General features: G+C 30.6%; 2 protein-coding genes across 2 annotated transcripts in view; both read right to left on the bottom strand.

The window, feature by feature from the left end:
* The window catches only part of LOC143230523 (eukaryotic translation initiation factor 4 gamma 3-like), a 42,047-nt gene extending 30,416 nt beyond the window's left edge, over positions 1 to 11,631 (bottom strand). The window contains exons 1-5 of the mRNA XM_076464245.1: positions 11,484 to 11,631; positions 3,127 to 3,230; positions 2,430 to 2,826; positions 481 to 605; positions 194 to 304 (exon numbers count right to left, since the gene is read on the bottom strand). Of these exons, the coding sequence (XP_076320360.1) occupies positions 194 to 304; positions 481 to 605; positions 2,430 to 2,826; positions 3,127 to 3,230; positions 11,484 to 11,631 (885 nt within the window). The remainder of the gene's footprint in view (positions 1 to 193; positions 305 to 480; positions 606 to 2,429; positions 2,827 to 3,126; positions 3,231 to 11,483) is intronic.
* The window catches only part of LOC143230524 (uncharacterized), a 33,755-nt gene continuing 21,550 nt past the window's right edge, over positions 11,485 to 23,689 (bottom strand). The window contains exons 3-8 of the mRNA XM_076464246.1: positions 22,553 to 22,593; positions 19,704 to 19,931; positions 18,161 to 18,361; positions 16,221 to 16,350; positions 14,164 to 14,348; positions 11,485 to 12,347 (exon numbers count right to left, since the gene is read on the bottom strand). Coding sequence (XP_076320361.1) covers positions 12,273 to 12,347; positions 14,164 to 14,348; positions 16,221 to 16,350; positions 18,161 to 18,361; positions 19,704 to 19,931; positions 22,553 to 22,593 — 860 coding nt within the window. The 3' untranslated portion in view covers positions 11,485 to 12,272. The remainder of the gene's footprint in view (positions 12,348 to 14,163; positions 14,349 to 16,220; positions 16,351 to 18,160; positions 18,362 to 19,703; positions 19,932 to 22,552; positions 22,594 to 23,689) is intronic.

The following is a 23,689-nucleotide window of genomic DNA, read 5'->3' as shown; positions in this document are numbered from 1 at the left end:
AAATTATTTAGATTAAGTTTCCTTAACTCTAAAATTATGAATGTGAGACTAAAGGATACTTGTAGTGATAAACTATTTTTGTGTTACATCAGTTAATATAATATGAAACAGTAACTAATAATCCAAATTTCAACAATATACAAGTTTTACATTGTTAATCTCATACAAAAATATTTTTAAAAATCCTGTTTACCGGACGAGGTGAGCCAGTTCGTGCAAACAGTGGAACAAATGGATCTGTATGATTGCGCGGTTGGAGTGGTGGTGGTCTCAGATTGATATCTGGTAATTTAGTATGAAGCATCTGCAAATAAAATACATGTAATGTGGTCACTTGAAGACTAACTTATCAATTGAATATCATAAGAAAAGGTGGAAATCTTACGTCTTCATTTAAAAAAGAATTACAAGATTTGAACTAGAAACAAAATATTAAACGTTGTATTTTGGATGAAGTAAACACCAACGTCAAAAACACACCTTATCTTTGATGATGTCAAGATCAGGCAAACCTTGAGGTTTCTTGCACTGCTGAGACTGCAGTAGAAGCAAGAAGGCACGATCATATTGCTTCTTTCCCTCCAGGTTCAAGGGACTCCACTGGTCTATAAGTAAAAAACTAGCCATTATTATATTATGAACACTTGCATACAGAAATAAAATAGGTTATTATACTTATATTTGCCATTCATAACTTTATCAAGAAAATCCGTTTAAATATAACAGCCTGACAGTTATTGTGCAAATAAGAGCTGATGGCATGATTTTTGTTAGAAACTTGGATTTCTAAGAATAGAAATAAGAATAAGACAGTAACGAAAAATATCGAACATGTCAACTGACCTACTTTGCCACATCTAATGCTGAGGATGCTTTTTGCCCAATACCAGAATTCAAACCAACTGATTTACACCATAGTGGAAGTAACAATAGTGATAACAAATGTGGGGATTTATATTTTTGTGAACTAACTACTATCACAGCATGCTTACTTCAAACACGTGCATCTCAAAATAATTAGCCTACTGTACATCTGAATGTACTCACATACCCTTACATACACTGGGATGCTGATTAACTTGCCTGGTTCAGAACAAGTATATATAAATGTTTATCTTTAATGAGTATATAACATGAAATCATCTATTAAACAAACTATGCAAGCCACATAGCTTCTAGCTATATCCAACATTTATTTAAATAGCATCTTGAAAATACATATGTAGTATAATAAATTCCATTCAAATAGCATAAATTTCTCCACTGCAAAGAGTTAAAAAGTGAAAACATCAAGATTTATTGCTCAAATAATTAACAGTGTGTGTGTGTGTGTGTGTGTGTGTGTGTGTGTGTGTGTGTGTGTGTGTGTATGCAATACTGTTTTGAAATATTCATGTTACGACTATTAAACCACATTTATAAACTATCAACTTTGCATTTTCACAAGTTGAACATTTAAGTTTCTCTGATTATTGGGTAGTGTGACGACCCTCTGGAACCAGTGGTTCACTCAATGTTTAAGTGAAAGTTAGGAATCATAGAAGAGGTCATTACAATAACTTCATCTAGCATGAACAGTAAAGAAAGTGATACGACATGTGTTGAGAGTGAAAACTGTTCATGAATCTACTAAATGCTAATGAAATGTCTTTACAAATATTTTTAAAATTCTAAAAATGTACCTTTGAAGCTATAAAAAGCAACACTTAGGTCTGTTAGGAGAATCAAAATTCTGATTAAAGAGAAACACATTACAAGCCTGATGAAAACTAGAAGCTCAGTGTTCTTTGATGCAAAGCTAAATTAACAGTGGATTTATTTTCTGAGTAATAATTATCCTCAAGATAAATATTAACCAAGTACAACCCTTCCCAAACTATTTTAAGTATTAAGTTTTTATAAATTCACGGTTTACAGGTTGAGCTAAATTCAAAGAAATTTATGTCACTTACTAAAGCTGTTAATCACGTTTCTACATAAATTGAATAAATTCAACATTAACAACCAAATATTTTTTCTTATTCAGTTTTAGGTGTATTAAATAACAACCTCAACCAATTAATGAAACAATTCAGGACCAAGACACAAAATATATACAACTACTATATACAACAATAATTACTAAAATATTTCTAATAATTGAGTTAACATAATTGAACTAATGTTTTCCATGGTGATGAGAAACCCACTTGAAGTAAAGATGTATTATAAAGAAAGCTGATATGGGTATTAAAACTTTAAAATAAAGTCCAGAATAACATTTGACCTTAGGTCATATTCAGGTTAATAGAGAGAGTTTGCAAGATAACCTAAGAAGGTCAGAACTTTGTTGTGTACTTTAAAGTTTTAATACCATACGAGCTGTCTGTATGATACCTTTTTAAACTAATATTTCGATATTTATGATAAACTTATTAAACCAAACCAACCTGCCCGGTACATGTACTTCAGTTTAATCTCATCTTCAACTAGTTCAAATTCAGATGCAGTTTTTCTTCCCACTTCATTCTCTTGTGACACTCTTATGTTCTCTTCATTCTTCTCTGCAACTTTTCGTTCTACTTCAGATATCTCCAGTTTGTTATCAGTGATTGAAATGGAGGAGACCACTGAGGAAACAGAAGATATGGAAGACACCTGGCTAAATGTTGAAAATACAGGTTCTACTGTTGTCTTTACAAGTGACTCTGAAGTTAGATCATTGCAGGATAATTCAACCTTGACATCATTAATAATTTTGTTGAAGCCAACTGGTAGAGGCAATGAAGAAGACACTACTTGACTTGTTACTGATGGCACAGGTTCCGACACTGTTGTGATTATTGGCTGCACAAGGAAAATAACTTATTTTAATCTATACCATTGCAGTATGTCTATTATTATTAACACACAAAGGGGAAATTTCTAATCTCTTAGAATTAAGGTGCATTTACCAGGTGCTTATTTCAATGTCAATGGTGTATATTTTAAAAATGGTAGTTATCTAACAGTACTTTGTTTGTAAAAGCATAACAGGTATTGTTATTATTAGCCAGACATTCATGTGAATCATTATTTCCACTTTAATGCTACAAATGAAAGTCAACTACAAATTATTTCAAATGAGACCACAGAATCAACATAAACCTGCTTGTCTACATAGGCATCCATTTCTCCACCTTCTTTATTATCTCCTTTTCTATTCAGTTCTCTCACTTTCTTCTTGCCTCGAGTTTTCTTACTTTCCTTTGCTAAAAGAGAACCAACAAGGGTTTGACTTAGACAAAATACTACTATAATTATTTGAAAAACACTTCAGTAAAAAAAATTTAAATTTTTATTTAAAGACTCATTTATACTGTGTTTGCATTATTTCTATTGTGTTTTCATTATAACAGCAGTTTCCAAAAGACAAAGTTTAAAAAGTAAACCAAGCACAAATTAAGAACAATTATAATTTTTATTTGTAGACATTCTCTACTGGTAAACTTAATCTGTTGTCCTATCATTTCATATCTATATGAAAATTTACTTCTAATTAAACTGGGGATGTATCTCAGAATGGTTGTTATGGGTATTAACACTATTATTGATAAGGAGAGAACGTTTCAACCTTCCTAAATCATCTTCAGGTTAAGAAAGATGAAGATGGCCTAGGAAGGCTGAAATGTTCTCTCCTTAGCAATAACGTTAAGCACCCATAACAGCCATTCTGAGATGCATTATTTTAAGTGGGTTTCCCCTCAAGAAACTAGCATTATGTACACACACACACACACACACACGCAAGCATACAAACACCATATTATCTGAGCATATGGTTTTATAATGGTACTTAATACAAGATGTTCATTATTTGCAAACAGATTGGAATGTTATGTAACACACTGTCAGAAAACTAGAGTATGAAATGAATATTTAAGAAACCTCCATACTTAAAATTTAAAGAAGTCTGATGTAGGCTTATTATCTCTTAACCAAACCCCACTAACAAACATGACAAAGTTACCATAAATATTTGATATGCTGTGATAAGTTTAAAAAAACAAACAAACTGGAACATAGCAACAGTTAATAAAAATGTACAATGTGCTGCAAAATAACAGGTCACACACAAAACTAATTACAAAAATCAATTGTCCATTAACTTACAAATTTAATAAATAACTAGTCCAGTTACTTACACTGAACAAATGATTGTCACCCTACTCAACCCTTTGAAATAAATGTGAATTACAGTAACCATCTACCAAATTTTACAGTCTTTTGATATCAGAAATAAACTCTTCTTAGATTAGAAATAAAGAACTTAAGTAATAAGAGAACATGAGTAAAAGTCATTTTAAACAAACTGTGTTAATATGAAAGTTTTGAAATTCTCTAAAGTAAAATATAAATCTGAAGGAATTTTGACAATGCTTCTTAATGTATTCAAAGTGGAAGTAAAATATGAGTAAAAAAAATTAAAATCACATAACATTACTAAATAAAAACTTGTGTCAGTACAGTTTTCAACACTTTCTACCCTCTATCACAGAATGTGGTGAGCCTAAATGAGTCATTTCCAAAGTTCCAAATAGATGGAACCCCATTGGAGTTCACTGTTCATTTTACTCAAGTTTAATATAGCCAAAGTCAGTGACTTGATTGCTATATATAGTACATTGAAAACAAGTCTGAGTTTTGTAACTATCTTGAGTTGAGAAACTCCTACACTAAATATCATTCTAATAAAAGTTGTACACATGACTGGCAACAAAATAAACTCATATTAACAATCCTTGTACAAAAAACAAACTGTTTACCATACTGCAACAACATCATAGAGTAAACCTTTAATAGAAATAAAATCTGTTGCTTAAACACCTATGCACTTAAGATAACTGAAATAAACTAATTAATATTCATAAATGTTCTTAACATTTCACAAATTCCCACTTTTTTTACTTCAATTCAATTCACAAACTACTTATGCAAAACTGTCAATAATCAAAAATTATTATTAACCACACAATTTCCTTTTCAAAAAATATTGTATACTTACATCTATAAATCACGAATTGCAAGAGAAAAGCATTGTATTTAATGTATAAATATTCACCAAGTTAAAATATATATCTAAAACTGTGCTTAAAACTTTCACTATCTTTCAGGCAATATTTTCCAGCCAACATATACTATTATGTTTACTGCCAATTGTTACAAAATTCCAATGGTACTTAAATACAAGAAAAAGAAATTCAAATTCTATAACAAGTTAATTATTATATAACAAAAGAATTAACAGATGGAGTAAGGACAAATGATATAATTTTAGCTCAGTAAGAAAATAGGCTAACATGGTATCGAGGGCTAAGAACACAGCTGGTATTCAAAAACAAGTTTCATACTTTTCCAAGAAAATCAAAATGCAGCATGAATGTACAAACTCACACATGGATATTCCAGTTTAAAATTAGTTGGTTTTGAAGCAACAAGCATCTATAATTTTTTACACAGGAAAACAATATTTTTAGAAAAATTTTCCTAGAACTCTAGCTTGTTTAAACGCCACACCCCATGAAAGTTTTTTTTTTTTTTTTTAATACCACAAACCAGAGATAATACAAAATGTTCATTACATTAATCTGAATTTAAAAGTTCAATTCATGGAGTAACAATGGAGAAGACCTGAGTTAAGAATAAAGTAATTTGCTGAATCACTTTTTTCCCCCCAATCTGTCAACTTGAAAGATACAAATTGGATTTAAATGTTCATAGTCTGATGAAACTGAAAATTTCAAATCAGTTTCAAAGTAGACAATGTACAGTGTGTGTGTGTGTGTGTGTGTGTGTGTGTGTGTGTGTGTGTGTGTAAATTATAAAATGTAGTTGCAACTGAACTGAGAGTACACAGAACTAATGACTAAAATACAGGCTATTGATTTTGGATAATTATCATTATTGTTTAACAAATGGGGCCCTGCATGGCCAGGTGGTCAATCCCACTATTTATTGGAAAAGAGCAGCCCAAGAGTTGGTGGTAGGTGGTGATGGCTAGTGCAGATAGTCCTTGTACAACTTTGTGTAAAATTCAAATTATTAAAAAAAAAAAAAAAAAAGATTTAGTACTCCAGAACCCAAACCCAATAAAAATGTTTCAAATACCTAAATAGCCAAAAGTAAAACTGATCAAACTCCACACGAAAGTTAAATCATCCTACCTCAAACTGCATGCAAGAACACACATCACACATAGAAGGTCAACCTTTAAAAAACCCACAAGGAACTGAAAAATACATAATGCTTATTTGTATCAGATTTTCAGTCACGAAACTGACATTAATCAACTGACTATTCACCATATAATAAAGGAATTTGTTGGTAATATTTTCAAGATCTGATAAACAAAAATCAAAAACAGTTTCCTTATTCCAAAATACAGAACCCAGTTTTTGACTATGTTTATGAATCAAGCAATGCCGCAGGTTCAACACAATTTCACAGCATGAAATAACTACTATTTCACAACTCCAGTTACAGATTACTGACAAGCAACCCCGTACACACCGCTAGATGGTAACTTTATTTCTAAATCGTAAAAAATTACGAACGTTATCGAGACTGGTCCTTACATTACACTTTTTTTCTAATATCATATCCAACTTAACAGAAGTCACTTTAACAAGACTTCATAAAATTCACACGTTTGAACTTTTTAGCTGATGATAGTTTTAATTTTTGTCTAATTTCAATCCTTTTATTTCTTTATAACTGCATGTTTCTACCCTTACCTCTGTTGAAACGAAAGTTGTAGTAGTTAGGCTTACAACTCGACATTTCTGAAGTATTTTCCAAAACTTTTATTCTTCCCAGCAAAAATTAATTTCAAAACATTAATAAGAAGTTAAACTGCTGTTAAAATGGACAAGGTCAGCGTCATGGCCGCCGAAACTTTAGTAACGCTAGTTAGATTATGACCAGTTTCATACTACAGCAACACCGGACGGGTGCGTCAGCCACTATTTTTTGGGGGACCCTATTTAGCTTTCTACGCACGATTCCAGTTCACGTGGAAACACGCAAAATTATACGCTGTTTACACGTAAGACTGAAGTCTAGACAACGGTGGTAGTAGACTTGGAAAAGACTAATTCAATTTTATTCAAAAGTATACACTGACTGACAATAATTATGATTTAATACGCTTTTTACCCATAATACAAACAAAATCTTAATGTGCAGTTTACCAAAATAATTTAATCAGTTCATACCATAATATAATCAGAAGCAAATGACGTAAATGTTTTCAGCACGAATCACACTTCACGATCTGCCAGTAAGTGATGCAGACTATAACCACCACTTAATATTATAACAAAGTGTTCTATTGGCATTTCAAAATATTACATTTCCCAAAGCAGAAACTCCTTACACTAAAAACCAACAGCAGAGAATGCTTTTTCACTTCTCAATTACATCTAAGGACTTATTGATGACGAAAAACCCACTTGAAATAAAAATGGATCTGAGAATAGTTTGTATGGCTATTAATGCTTATCGATAGAAGTATTAATACCCATACCAGCCGTTCCGAGATACAGCTAGGACTATTGACATTTTAACGGAATGGTCAGGAATATATTTCAGCAGTTGCTAAGAATAAAAATAAAACGTGATGGTAATTATGTACACAAAATGATGCTTAAAAGCTAAATCATGTGACTGAAAGTATATTTCGACATAAGCATGAGGGCAGGATAATTAAAATGCCTGAGAACGATGCATTTAAATACTTCTAAGTGAGAAAAAATCGAGGCTTAGTCATACTAATAATGAGTCATGCTTGCTAAATCAAGCGAGGAAAACGCAATGTCATGCGTGAAAGCAAACATTACAAAATTACAAGAACAATAACTGTACGTCGTGCTTAAGATTAATTTGGTGAAAAACAAAATGTACCAATTTTATTCAATCGAAAAATAACAAAAGTAAAGCCGGTCCCAGTTTTTGTTACCCGTTATTCATCACAAATGTTTTTTGTTTTTTTTACTACTTGCGTCATAATTCTCCATTTCTAATTTTTATCCTAATGCGAAGATGCAAGTAGAAGAAATCTTCACTTGTTTGCTTTAGAAGCTGAAATGGGTTAGTCCGAAACGTCCTCCCCTTCATTACCGTGGTCGTACACCTGTTATCTGTAGCACCAGACGTGGTGAATCTTACAATAAAATGCCATCATTAAGTCTGAACAAACGATTACTTTACACAATACCCCTTTCTAGTACGTACAGTTTCAAATACAACTGAGATACAAGCCCTAAATGTTAATTCCTGATAAGTGAAAAATGATTTTCATTTACGAAAGAAAACATTCTATTAATTTATTTTGGAATTTTTTTAGATGGGAGTTGAAATAAAACAGACATTAAAATAGTAAATTTAGTACAAGTTTTTTTATTCATAGTCTAAACACTGCTTGTTGACTAAAGCTTTTAAGTTCAATCCTTCTTGGAAGTCAAGGTTATATTAATTCATAAATATTACGACAGGTGGCGAAACTGATGGAGTTCGAGTACACAGTTAAAGTGGTATGTGTGCTGAGATTTATGTCAAAATGTCATATCGGATAATTCTCACTTATTATACTGCAAACAAAAACAATCAAACAAAAAATCGTAGATACCCAACATTTACCAGAATTAGTTAACTACGTGTCTAAACAACATCAAGTTTGTAACACTTCAAGTTACTCAGTACAATTTTCTTTGAAGGCCCGTCCATACCAATCAGCTATAGATATAGTAATATATATTTAAATACCCGCAATATGATAAGTCTGACAGTGCGCTGCTCAAACGATAAACTAACCACTAACAGAAGCTGACAAGGTTGTATTACGAAGTTGTAATTCTTGTAAAGTATTAATTAACGGCCAAAAATAAATACTAGTTGTAGCACTTCTCATCGTTCAATATTAACAGAAAGTTACACCGTTTCCAATACTTCCCCTCTTACAATATACACACTAGAAAATAAACATGTTGAAATGACAGTTAATATACTTTGAAGTCAGTATTCAATAAAACGTGTTTTGCCAGACACTCTGAGAAACTAAAATTATACATCGACTGGACATGGCACCGTACGACGTGTTTTAAAACCATTATAAAACTACCATTTATTTTTATCTGTACATAACTTCATTTCGGTGCATTTTTTATATATATCAAACACTCCTATATCATCTCTATCACAAAAACTGAGAATGAAAAAGGCGGGTTCCATTACTATACTCCAAGTTTATTTTTAAATTGCATAGTGCATCCTTTCGTTGTAGTCTACTCATTACATCGACCTATATATACACACACACACACACTTTTGTTTTAACATGTTATTATCAACTGCATATTCCTTTTTCCAAAATTAAATTTCGTTCAGGTTAACTTAATTTGTATGGTATCCAGCATGTACAAAAATTTCATATAATCAAAAATACCTATTTTGATCCAACGTAGTATGGTATACCAAATTTGATATTTAATAATACAGAATTTGAGGTTAAAAATTAGGTTTAACCAAGGACAGACAAAAACGCATTGAAATAGAACTAGCTTGTGATAAAATATTTTATGTTATTTACTCCTTTATAAATATATAGTTCACATTTGACCTTGGTTGGTCTCTGCAATATATGGCCAGCATGCTCAATAGATTGCTTATCATACCAGGTGAGAGAGATGCTGGGAACACTGGTTTCCCTTTCTATTAACAAAACAAGACTACTTAGCTGATATCAGTGATACTTGATTCTGTGTTCACCAGTGGCACACATTTGTATGTCTGTGGCCTTTAAAACACTGAAAATCAGGTTTTGATACCCATGGTGAGCATAGCACTGATAGACTGCTGTGAAGCTTTGTTAATTTAAAATAACTTAATTCTGAAAGTTCTGATATTCTATGGTGCCTACCAAATTAGAAATACAGCTACATGTTCTGATAAAAAGTACATCTGAACCACTTATTTTAATTTATTAAAATATTAATTTATGAAACCCACAAGAGGAGGCCCTATCATCTTATTATACATTTCAAATAAATTATTCACTCACCTATCTGTATGATGGACAGGTTTATAACCAATATAAAGAGCATATTGTAGTGTACAAAAACCTTTTTCACTTGATTAGTTCAGGCAATTAAAGAAAATAGCTTACAAGAATATTCTGATGTTTTGTTCTGAACAGTTGATAAGAATTTTTTTAAGCTTATTTATGGCCAAATAAATCATAGTAATTTGGGAACATTTCACTCTAGTGCTCAATATAATTTTATGTTTTAAATACATATTTGAGAGTCATGACTTATTTTTGGGCAACAAAATACTAAAACAGTGTCCAAGTGCAAACCTCAATGTTAAATTTTTTTTGTATATTTGTTTTAGCAAAAGTATCAGTTTACGTATTAAGAGGGTTCCAATTATACTTATAAAACCATACAATAAGATAACATGCAAAAATTAGAAGTTGATGCTGTTAGGATAAATAATTGCAATTGTCACAAGCTATAGGTTATTCTCTTATTATGAAAAGGTATAAATGATTCTATTACATATTTTAGGACTATTCATACTTACAGATAATTTTATTACAATTAGTGTTGAGGTACACTAAAAAAAATAAAATGTTTTGCAATACAAAAATAAACTTAATTATTTTAGAGGTTCTTAAGGTTACGAAACTGAAAGAAAAAAAAAATTAATATAAAGATCACCTTTCACTCACTCATTTTATAACAGCTCCAAAAACCTCCAAACAAGTCTTAGAAATATTTTACTAAAAAATCTGTTTTATGTTTATTAAAAACTTGCCACATTTCATGAACATACATACACCAAGTTACAAGTAGAGTTTCACAGTTATGATGTTTATCAAATTGACCAAGCCTGTATGCACAGGTTTAATTCCTTGGAAATAATTTCTGATCATCTTGTGTTCAAAGTCAATGATTCATAATTGCTGTTCTTTAATTGTGACACCAAATCTAGAAACTTTTGTTGCAATGAGAGAATAACATTTAATTCTGAATATTTTTTTATGCAGGGTGAAATAATTTTTTAACTCAACCTGCAAAATTTTAAAGTAAATTTATCCCATAACCACTGTAGATGTACTATGACCCCAGTCAGATCTACGCACAGGTTTAATTCCTTGGAAATAATTTCTGATCACCTTGTGTTCAAAGTCAATGATTCATAGTTGCTGTTCTTTAATTGTGACACCACCAAATGAATGATTTGGATTAATTTAAAAATATGGATTGTCATAACTTAGTATTTTATTGATTTATCCCAATATAATATTAAACTGGGCTATTGACAAAGATGCTATCAACAAATATGTTTTTCCTCTTATCCAATAACATTGTGTTGTAGGCCAAATAAATACAAATTTGTGTGGCAAGAAGTGCATGAGTGCGTTAAATAATTAAATGTATATTAAAAGAGAAAAGAATGCTTACCATCAGGTACTTTTTCTCCTTCAAATAAATTGGTATTTGGTAAATATGAAATATCTCCATTTTCATGAGATTTCTGAAACTTCGATTTAATGGAATCTAAATCCTTTTTTTTCTTCTTCTGCTTTAACTTCCATGTGAATTTTATCATCCGAGATAAACTTTGTACTTTCTGTTACTTTCTGTTTACCTTCTGAGAAATGTTCTCTTTCAACTAGCAAACCCTCCTTAACACCAGAATTGTCCTTATTTGGTGTTTGGGTTTCCACATTTATTTTTAAATGCACAACCATCTCATCAATTGTAGATTCAAATAATTCTTCACCATTAACACTGCTGAAAGCACAGCTTTCTGACTGAACTTCCTGTTGTGGACCATTAGCTGTAGCAATGGGAATGTCAGCTTTTCTGGATGCAACACCTTTATCTATTTCATCATAAGACTTAAATGCAACAGTTTTCTCCCTACAGATATCATGTTTATTAACTATAGGTTCAGATATGATGAGAGCTGCCTGTTCTTTCTCATTTGGAACTTCAGCCAAAGAAGACATAAATGCTTCAGTTGAGGGTCTATGGTTAATACTATCCTTTGAAATTGTACTAGATACAAAAACACTTTTATTACCTTCTAAAGGAGTACTAAGAGAAATGTCCGAATTACAAACATGATTTGTAACTAAATTCATAGGCTGACTATCTACCATCAGTATATCTTTTGGTGCACCAATATTTAACATATTTGTTGCAGGCTCTACTTGGAATGAGTTTCCAGAAGGTGTCAGCTCTTTTTTAGGTGTTACTGAGGTAGCTGCAGCAGCAACCTGGGTTGCAAACTGTGCAATAATACTTTTTTCCTGGACTATCCTATAAACAGAACAAATCACTTTCTTAACAGAAAACACAAACATTTTGTACACGACACTAGTCACATACAATTACAAAGTTAAAACACACAAGTATTTCAGTAAATATCACTCCTGATGGGTTTATTTCTATTCAACTTACAATGATTTCCAAGCCTTAACAGTTTATACTATCAAATTTCATCATCAATACTATTTATCACAAAACTATAACTCATCTCTATGTATCAGTTGGCCTCACATTTGAAGTATTTCTTTATTCAAGATATGAAAATAGCAGTTGCACTTTATTTTAAAAATATAATTAAAACTTACTTTACATATATACTTATATACAACTGTCACTCATACCCATTCTATGGAACATTTTTTTTATAGCAATCAATCAGATAACTCTAAAATATTTAAAAGTTTGAGTCTTGAAATAATGTTAATAATAAAGTACTAGTCTAAAAAATTTATCTTGTGGTAATTTGATCAAAAAATATTTTTAAAAATATAATAATGTATTAGCCATTCTTTTATTACTACAAGTACATTACAAACCTAAACTTAACAAAAGCTTCATTACATTATACACACAAATAAAACTCTTAACTTTGTATTTCCATTTTTAAATCTTTTATTGCAAGAATTGTGTATGATTGAGTGTAAATTTTAGACAATTTTTAAAACGTTATACATTTAAATGAAAGCAATTGTTTCAATAAGTTCTCTTTTGGTTGTTTCTCAACTAAAATGTAATGAAATAAGAGTAGTGAAAAAATATCGCCATCTGATAAGTTAACTCCAGTTTTCACTTTATAGACTAGGTGTAATAATTTAATAGAAAAAAATGTCAAAGGTTATACCGTATCAGAAATGAAATAATTTACTTTTCTTTTGTCCATGTTCCATTAAAAATAATTGGAATAAGATTGGGCTTCAACTCTTATTAAAGACAAGGAATTTCAAAATTTGTATCTGTAATGTCAAATCAATGCCATTTTCAAGACTTAGTGGAACTGAACTACTTTATTCTAAGCTTTAAAAGCAACTTTGTGGCTGTCCTTCACTTGTATACAAACAGCTGAGCACTTGTTCACACAGTCACTTATACACACTATATTGTGTATGTGTGTTAACATTTTAAAAAAAATTATTGTAACGTTTTTTTTTTTTAGTAAAAAATGCATTTTACAAGTACACACACAGAAGACTGAAATATACATATTTCAAACATTTGCAAAAATGTTATCACTATCCATACAATGTTTCTTTGCAGTGTTTATGATTCTGAAATCTTCAATTCTAAAATTATTTTTGATACTCCTTTAAGATATGTTATGGCAACATCTTCATGTGCAGGCCAATAAAACATCTTGTAATGAGTTACTCCCTATACAAGATAGGAAGTGATATGGATGAGAACTGATTGAAGTTGTGATGAAGATCCTAACTAACTAACTATCATTACCTTTTATTTTCTCAGATTTAGATAAAATGATCTCAGTGCTTAAAAAGTCTGAAATTTTTCAGACCTGAAAGAATATTCAATCATAACAGTTAGAAAGTTCTTTTATAAACACGAGATTTTCTAGCAGGGCAAAAAAGTAAAACAAAACAATTTACAAAAATTCACTATCAGAGTTTCATGCCACTGTATAGAAGTTTTGTATTGTCTTCCTGAATACTTAATTTCTTTAAATTTCATTGTAATAGAAAGAAAGAATATATCTTACATTAAGCAAAAACTACAAGTGTTCAACTTTATCACCCAAAAATCAGAAGATGAGAGGTTAAGATAAAGGTTAGACCTATCCAAAGTATTCACTTACAGTGGAAGTATTTTGAGTTCCTTTACTATTCAAAATTGTTTCTGTTAAATCCTGCCCCGTGTTTGGATCCTGGAATCGAATAATTTTCTTTTCTCTCATAGCTGTACACCCAAGCACATTAGGGAGTGTTGGTTGCATTGCTAGCTGTGGATGTCCCATCACAGGAGGAAGAAGTGAATAGTAGTCTGAAAGAAAAATATTGCAAAAATTGGAAAACGAGTAATCAAATTTATCTTCATATCATTCTCAATTTCTAGCAACAAATTTGTTATTTTTGGTTCAAGTCAAATTTACTCTCTGATGTTTATTGCTTTATTAAAAGTGCACTTTCTAGTTAACTATCTTTATATAACACTTACCCCACATCTTGATCTTCTTTTTGATAGTTAAAATTCAACAGTAAAATAGAAAATGTCATTTGCACTTGAATGACAAACATGTTTCAAGTAAAAAAACAAAACTGAAATACACCTTACACACCTATTACAAAACTCATAAAAGCACTGCAAGTTCCAGGTGTGACACCTTTACATTTATTATTCCTAATAAGGTAGAGTGTGACAACGTACTGAGTATTCCTGAGCAACATCTGTAGTTTTGAAAGTTCAAAATTTTAAATACATGAAAGTGATGAAATAAGTAACATTTCCACTTAAACTAATCTTTAGAATCTCATAATGAGATTTCTACATATAAAAGTCTGAGATTATTTTATGGAAGTTTCCACACTAACTGGGACCCAACTTTATACAAGGCATGTTTAAGTTTATATATTTTTTTAATCATAAAAATAACTACAATTCCCACTATGGGGCTGCAAACAATGAGTGATAGTTGCATTTGGGACAATGTGGGGTCTAGCACTAAAGCCATTCCTATATGCATACAATTTCCCTTTCAAAAATTTTATTTTATTTTTTTTAAATCAGCATTATTTTGAATTACATCTGACAGTTTGACAGACTAAAGTGCTGTGAGTGTGCTTCTATGAATTTCATCTCCCATCTTATTCACAGCTTATAATGTCCTACTACTTGGAGACATTCCTCACTGATAATAGACTCCACAACCCTTAGCTGAGTTAGAAAATCCCCAATACATTTAGGAAATTATTATGATAGACTTTTTCTCTAATTATACTTTTCTATTTTCATGACAGTTTTGTTTTTTTTATTTGTTGTTTCCATGATCATGTTTCTATATTGTCTAAAAAATATGTTTCATACATATAAATAAAGCCTTATTTATTTAGTTATAAAGCAAAATCTCAAACAATATTCAAATAATGACACTTCTTGACTGATTTATCAATTAGACTAAAACTTTCTCTGTATGTTGAGTTTCCTGCTGTCACTAAATTAATGTGTTCTTTATGCTTGTACATGTATCCATATAATATATATCATAAGAACAAGGGACATCTGTAAGTGGGACTTGCATATTTTATAAAATAAAAAGCAAGCAAATTGCACTTTAGCTTTCACATTAAAAATAAGATCATAGTTCTCATTGCTTTATCAAAAAAATGTTTGTACTTGCTTAAATTCATGCTATTTAGAGAAATTAGCTCTGTAATGGTAATTTTCTCTGATTTTTATCAGCAGGTCCTAACCACAGCTAGACAGTTTAAATCATTGGCTCCCAATCACAGATCCACAAATGTGGTTGTTTCTTTGCAGAAGTGTTTAATGGAAGAGAGAGAGAGAGAGAGGGAAAAAATTACATGATTTCTGAATCCCTAATGTGAACATAACTGTATGAGCAGACAAAACTTTATCACTTGTTGGACTGCTGTTACACATATCATTCCCAAGAGTGATGAATTTTCAGTGGCATCACACTACCTCCCTAAATGCAAAACATGCCAATATGTAGTTCTGAGGCATTTTGTTCCAGTATGACTTGATGGAGGCTGTAACTGTGACATTACTTGCAATTTGACATTTTAAATAATGCAGACTGTCATAACTTATTCTTGTATCACAAAAAGGCATACTTCAAGTTAGTAGCATCTTTTATTTGCAAAACTTGCATGTTTTTGCCAAATTAAAACTTACATTGACACTGTTGATGCATCTGTGGGTTGTAAGCATACTGAGGATTACCAGTTGTCAAATATACATGCTGATGAGCATTTGGCATGGAATACTGGGGACTGGCTGCATACTGTTGAGGCCGATGATGATACTTTAGAGAAGTAAAAAACATTTTACGAGTAAAACACTTGAAATATTTACTTATCAGTAAATACAATTAAAGCCTACAATGAAAGCAAATAGCTAGACACATTACTATTCAACAATACAAAAACATTCAACTTAACACTGTGCTCTTCAGTGTCCATGCTCTCCCCCTTTTAATACACTGCAAGAATAATATTCTTATATAAAATAATTTTTTTCAAATTTGAATTTAGCTGTTTAACCACAAGGCTACACAATGGACTATCCTGTTTTCACTGCTGGAATCAAACTACAATTTTTAGCATGTTAACTGTTACTCAACAAGTGTTGTGGGCCTGGATTTCAGTAACGAAATGTACTAAACCCTTTCCATTATTAGTAGTTATCCTGTATCATATTCAAGTGTCTCTACCACAAGTTTGTGGTACTTCTAAACCACAACCCATCTTATATCTATCTACATTACTGACTGGAAGATAACCCCTGGGTCTTTTGATGTATTTCATTCTTGAACTGATACACTGTGGCTATCATTTTCAACAGTTTTTATAAAGGATTAGTTCCCATTATGAGAAAATGATAAAGCATTAAAGTCATAATAAACTCAATTGTTTTAGGAGATAAATCTTGTAATAATTTATGTGAATTTGCTTCTCACCTCCTAACTGACTAGAACAGTTTTCCAGCTCAAATAAAACTTTGAATGTACCTACACACATTTTCTCCACAGTAAAATGTTCATTGGAATCAAAGATTTAAATCTTTTTCTTATATTGAATGAAATAAGTTTTAAAATAATTAACCCCGTCAATTCTTAGACCCCTTTTTATAATTTGTATTCAGGTCATAGAAGTTTCCACCTGCATAGAAACAACTCAAAAGTCAAGAAATAAAAAGCCAAAAATACATAAATGTGAAAAAAAAAAAAATTACCATTAGGAAGAATAGCTTGAAATAAATTTTTGTAGTTAATTTTTAAAAAATGAAAATCAAGTATATGCACAGTTTTAATGGTTTTGTTTTATTTGTGTGCTGTGGAAAAATAACAGGTTGACATGATGGGTTTTCACACATGTTTGTTTTGCTCAAGTACTTGGTTTGGTAGTTCAGTTTCTGCATGCAAAGAAAAAAATTATAATTTGATACATAAGAGAAAGCAATCATTTCTAGTTTGTAAAAAGAGAAATAAACAAAACACATTGTGTACATTACTTTCTTAGACTACTATATGAAGCAGTTGTATAGAATAAAAAGACATGTATAAAATTAATAATAAAAGTATTATATATTTATATTAGTTTAATGCTTTAGAATATATTTTATTGCATTACTGCTTTTAACAAATAAGCTAATGCATTATGTCACTTGTTACTACTGCTCACAACTTTATTCTCATATGATGAGACTCATACAAATATATTTTGCATGTTTGATGAAGTTTAATTGAAGAAATAATATAGTATAATAATGTTTTATGAAAATCTGGCATCAGCACAAGACATTTTATACTTGACAAAGTCTAGAAATGTCTGATCTTAAAACAAAGGTAATTATTATGCAAGGTTTTTAACCATATACATCATGAGCATTATAACAATCAACTCATTAGAACGTTACAGAGGTAGTGATTTAAATGGCTCATTACTTAAACAAGTTACAATAGGATCACAGAAAATTAAGCACTACTTTTGCTGATTCCACCTTAAGAATACATAAAAACAAATGGTTATGTACAAGATGTCAGTAGAACTTTTCCAAAATGGAAAGTAAATAACAAAGCAACACACAAATAAACAATCGAAATCTGTACTTACAGAAACAGCTGGAACTGGATTCTGTATCAGTAGTTGCTGATGAGTTATAGGAGATCCAAAGTTTGGATTTCCAGAATAAATAACTCCCATTTGTGTATGGTTCATTGCTGGTGGATTTGTATTTATTGTAGCCATGTTTGGTCGAGGAATGGTGTGTACAGGAATCGAAGCACTCTGCCGTGAGGATGGGTGGAAGAATGCCTGAAAAACATGCGACATGTTCAAATATAAAACTATTATCTGTCCAAAGTAATTCAATCTGATCACTCATTTGACAGCTTCCAATTCAAGTTTAGTTTTGGGATAACTGACTGTTCCAGAAAATTTATAAACTGACTAAATTATTACTTTAAGTTACTTGGTTGCTTGATACTAGAAGAACAAAAGGTTCATCACCATAGAGCTTGGCAGAGCTTGGCATTAATATGTCCTGGAGTTGTTAGTTAAGCTACAGCCAGGTGTTTATGGGAATACCTCAGTTAGAACATCACTAATTTAAGAGTTTTGCATAACACACTAACAAGGAACTGCTGTAATGTGAAGTCACTAATACAAGTTAAAAGTTTCTTGATCATAAATAAACCACTTGAGAAGAAGACTTCCCAATTCTCAAGTTTTCATCCACTACAACATCAAGAATGTAAAAATTAAGATGCTAAAGCACTGTTAGACAAATATTACCACACTAACACCTCACAATTCAAATACTATCCAGATTTTAATTGTCATGTTAAGTTACATAATCGACAATACAAATTATCACATAGATAAATTTCAAATGTTGTTCTCTCATTAAGTTTGCTTTTTATAGTTAGTTATATAAATCAAAAGCCAAGCAAAAATATAGAAAAAAACAGCAGGTCTTTAGTTTTTTTAATGCCCAATAGAATATAATTTCAATAGTTGTGGTACGTATTTGTTATAAAAAAATATGTTTATGAATCAGTATCTTATAATAACTTTGACAACACTACCTCCAAATTCTGCAGTTGTTTTTTTTTAATATATTACTATTGTTTAAATAACTATGGCAAAACATGCATAGCTGATACTATGTCCAATTCACTTTCACAAAACAGTGTTGTAACTACAGGAATAAAAACAAACTCAAATTTTATTCTATACATGTTATCAAACATTATCAGAATTAACTAAAGTATGCAAATCATTTTCATGACAAAATATGAATTTATTTCATGTATGGGATCCTATTCTGAAAATAATGCATAATGTGGTAAATGTGGTTTACTTTCAAATTAAAGAAATTTTTTTATTTGTATAAAAGAAAGATTTTAAAAGAACCCAAAGAGTTAGATACTTAACAACAATTAACTGTTATACTCCAATAGCAAAGAACTACTATATAAAATACTTCTGTTTAAACTTTATAAACAATTTATATTTGTTTGAGTACAAGTAATTAAAAAATAAAAATTCTCTGTATTAGCTGAAAAAAATTAAAACATTACATTTGAAAAAAAATACTTGACTGTTTACGACACTGTGCCTTCAGTTAAACCTTACAAAAATATTTTTCACTTGCCGTAATTCCAGTTTGAGGTCTTGGAATCTGCTGGCCCTGATGTTGGGGTAACACCCCAGTTCCATTAACAGCTGAAGTGGGCATGCCTGGTTGAGACAATTGGGGATGGTAAGAAAGTTGTGCAGTAGGAGCACCCTGCATGGGCAGAGGTCCAGACTTACTCATGTCATGAGGGTTACCACTCGAAACAGGTGTATGTCCATGTAAGTGCTGTCGGAATGCCTGATGCTAGAGAAGAAACAATAAAGATACTGTGATGAATTTCTTCACACAAACACTTCACTGGGTAATGGTCTTGAAAAACAAAATCTATTGCTAAATACTTATCTTTTCATAATCTCCAAAATTATTTTAACTTTAAAGTATATAGAACTACCAAACCTGGGCTTTTTTATTATTAGAAACCATGCATTTTTCTTTATAACAAAGAAAAAGTTAGTCATACGGGATAACATTTTATGCCAAAAAAGTCTGTTTCAACCTTAATTTAGCCCTGGGCAAAACCTTAGTAAGAAAGAATATTTCCTTCCAGTAAACACTTTTGTTCCTTTTATCATCATTGTATTTTTTAACCATAAACTGAGGTCACCTACTTTGATTTATTTAAACTGGAAATTCTTAACCACAGTAAGCTCTATTGTTTAATAAAATACATCCGAAACATTAATATAAAGACCATCAGAAGATGAGTTTGAACCATATTTATACAAAGACCACTAAGATCTATTCTCACAAATACATCAAACAGCCGAGCAAATTTTGTTTTGTATGGAAGTATATTAGGATTAGCAAGAGTTATGCATCTCAGTAGAACAAACACACTATATCTTGGACAATCTATTGCAAGCAAATTACAAATATTGAATGCTATTTTTCCCACAAGTAATTTAAAATCCTTAACAAAAAATTTAAATACAAGTAATTTATAACTTTCAATATGCATAGCACACCACTTGTTTACCATTATGAAGATTGCCTGAACCTAAAAATCAATGCAAATAAAAGTAATACAAGCATTCTATTCATAACCACACAGCATTAAAAACTGCCATTTGAGACACTAAAGGGACAAACTAGAAAGTTGTCTTACTAATGAATTATCAGATTCTTTTATGCATAACCAAGATGTAGAGATGTTATAAAGAATTGCTGGATTTCCTCTTAGGCAAAATAAACTTAACTCTGGTAACCAGGCGCTAGAGACAGCCATTGGATTTCCTTTCACATTTAATAGCACAAGATTCTGTTTATATACTAACCCTGGCAACCAACAAGAGATCATTTATACAACAGCATATTGTCTTTAATTTAGCCAGTCATTAACACTAAAATTATGTCGTATTATGGATACTAAATATTATAATTCGTACCCTCATGGTATTAGCAACACACGCATGCCACTAATCACAAAAATTATGTACTCTGTAAATAACAACTGCATGATGTATGAACTCCAATTGTTACTATTAATTTTAGTTTTATTTATTGTTGAAACAGAACACTTAGAGACCATGTGAAAAATATCTAGAATATTACCCCTGATATATTGCATACCTAATTATTCATACTAACCCACAAAGTCTTGTCCTATTGTCTTCTACTAACTTTAGTTTGAGAAAGGATAAGGGCAGATTAAAATCTGTGTGGATAGGTTAGAAAATCTTTTCTAATACCCCTCTTCTCTTATATTCCAAAGTTTCTAGAAACCTGGCCACACTTTTCTACTGCCCCTTCTGATTTCATATTGCAAACATTTCTATTCAGGTAACCATTCTTCCTACTGTCACTACTGACCAAATATCAAACTTTCATACAATTAGCCTGATTCCTTACTTCCCTTTTCATACCAAAATGTTTTTTTTGCCACACCAATATTTCTAAAACAATAATACAATATGGTTAATTTGCAATTAAAACATCAATACTTTTTTTCTAAAAGACTGTACTGACCAACTACTGCTGAATAAAGTAAATGTTACTAAACCTTTAAGCAGAAAACATCATTAGGTGAATAAAGAAAAACTTCCATCAAAAAAGCCTTTTTATAAACTTTTGGGAAGAATTCACAATCACCTAAAGCATTAAAAGGTTATATGATAAATATTCTTTGAGACTAGCAAATAGAAAAATTACACATTAAATAAGAAAACTAACTTATGACTCAAACAATAAGAACCATATTAAATCATTAATTATCAGTATTTTCATGAACACATCCACTCAAGTCTAGTAAGCTTTTGCAAATGTATTTTTTGCAACTCAAAATTGTCAAAATACTGCTGCTATTTAAGAATATTAACACCATCCAATAGTTACAAAACCTTCATTTGCACATTAAGTCATGCATTTTCTTAAAATGCAGTAAAACTTATCTGGAAACTTTGATGGTAATTTTAGGTATTTCTACTAGAGAATTCTCTATCTGTCATGGAAGACAAGTTTACTGACCAATCAGACTGAAACTTGTGGTGTAGTTTAAATTTTTCTTGCTTTGATTATTTTTCTTTCTAGATGATTAGTACACCACTGAGAGAGTGTTGTTTTAAGTTTTAAACTATTTTTGTATCTATTGATACATTTAGGCTTTGATAAGTTTATACAATCTTTTGTACAACATACTATTCTTAGTCAATTTACAAATAAATGGCAGTCCAGCAACTCGACTTCGTGAACATTAGAATTTATAAAACTTTTAAATAATAAAAAATTCACAATTAATAACAAATGAGAACTGAAGTGAATTAGAAACCTCACCACAAAAAATAAAGAAAAGCTAATACTTGAGAGTGCAGGGAAAGCTTTAATATTTTCTTTTCATAATCATAGTTTAATATGAAAACCCTACTTACTTGAGGTAGATAAGGCACTGGTGGTCTAACAAAGTCTTCTCCTGAAAGCAACATACTTCCGAGTAAGTAAAAATAACTATGATAAGGTCATCAAATAAAATCAGAACTTTGTCTTTAACCAGTTTGACAAAATCAATATATTTGCAAACAACAAATAAAGAGAAAGTAAAATAACAAACAAAAATGTCACACAGTACAAGCACAATAACTACAAAACAAAAACCACACTGCACACACAAGGAAAACTTTCAATCCAATGATTTAAATATAAATGAATTCTGTATAAAACCTCAACATTTATTGTATTCAAAGCCAGTTATTTTATTCTCTTGAACCTATAATCCATAAACACTAGTGAACCTTAAACAAAATGTTTATACAACTCATTTTACTTTCAAATACAGACCTTCATCAGGAACAAGTATCAGATTTATTCAAAAACATCCAAAAATAACATACCCTAACTAAAGTTTTTATAAAGTTATCACTTACACTGGTGAAAATTAGTTACAGAAAAGAAACATTAACCTTTTTACAACAGGCATGGTATAAACATGCACCTTCAAAAAATTTGGTAGCCTTTTAGTAAAGATTGCACATCTTTTGTATATGAAAAGAATCATTCTTAATGAAGTAATTTTAATAAACATTTGCTTGCAAAAATACTGTTTTATTACTAGTCCAAGTGCAAAGCGATTTTTGTGTTATAATCAAAAAACTATTAATTGACCCAAAAATCTTAAGTATTTCTGTGATCTCCAAAACCACCTACATACATTTCAAATGTTTATTTTCAATAAAAATTTATATTTTCTCTACCCTAATTATATGGGTAGTGTCAATTTGGTTAACTTTGTAACCATCATGAAGATATCAGGAAATAAATTATGCTTTTTGGTGGTCTAGAATAACTAGAAACAAAGGTTTAGTCTAAACAGTTTAAAACATTATACATTTAAACATTTTTGATATGTCAGCCAGGTATAGTTGGATGGTTAATGTAGTAAAAAATAATGATAGGCACATATAGTCATGTTACTATATCTAATATAAAACTGACATTTAGTCTTTACAAAATAACCTGTCTTGGCTGAGTTTTTGTGGACTAGAATTTCGCAAAATAATCACATTTAAATT

The sequence above is a fragment of the Tachypleus tridentatus genome, chromosome 10 (genome assembly GCF_004210375.1).
Source record: "Tachypleus tridentatus isolate NWPU-2018 chromosome 10, ASM421037v1, whole genome shotgun sequence".
Lineage (NCBI taxonomy): Eukaryota > Metazoa > Arthropoda > Merostomata > Xiphosura > Limulidae > Tachypleus > Tachypleus tridentatus.
This window is presented reverse-complemented; position numbering and strand designations above follow the sequence as displayed.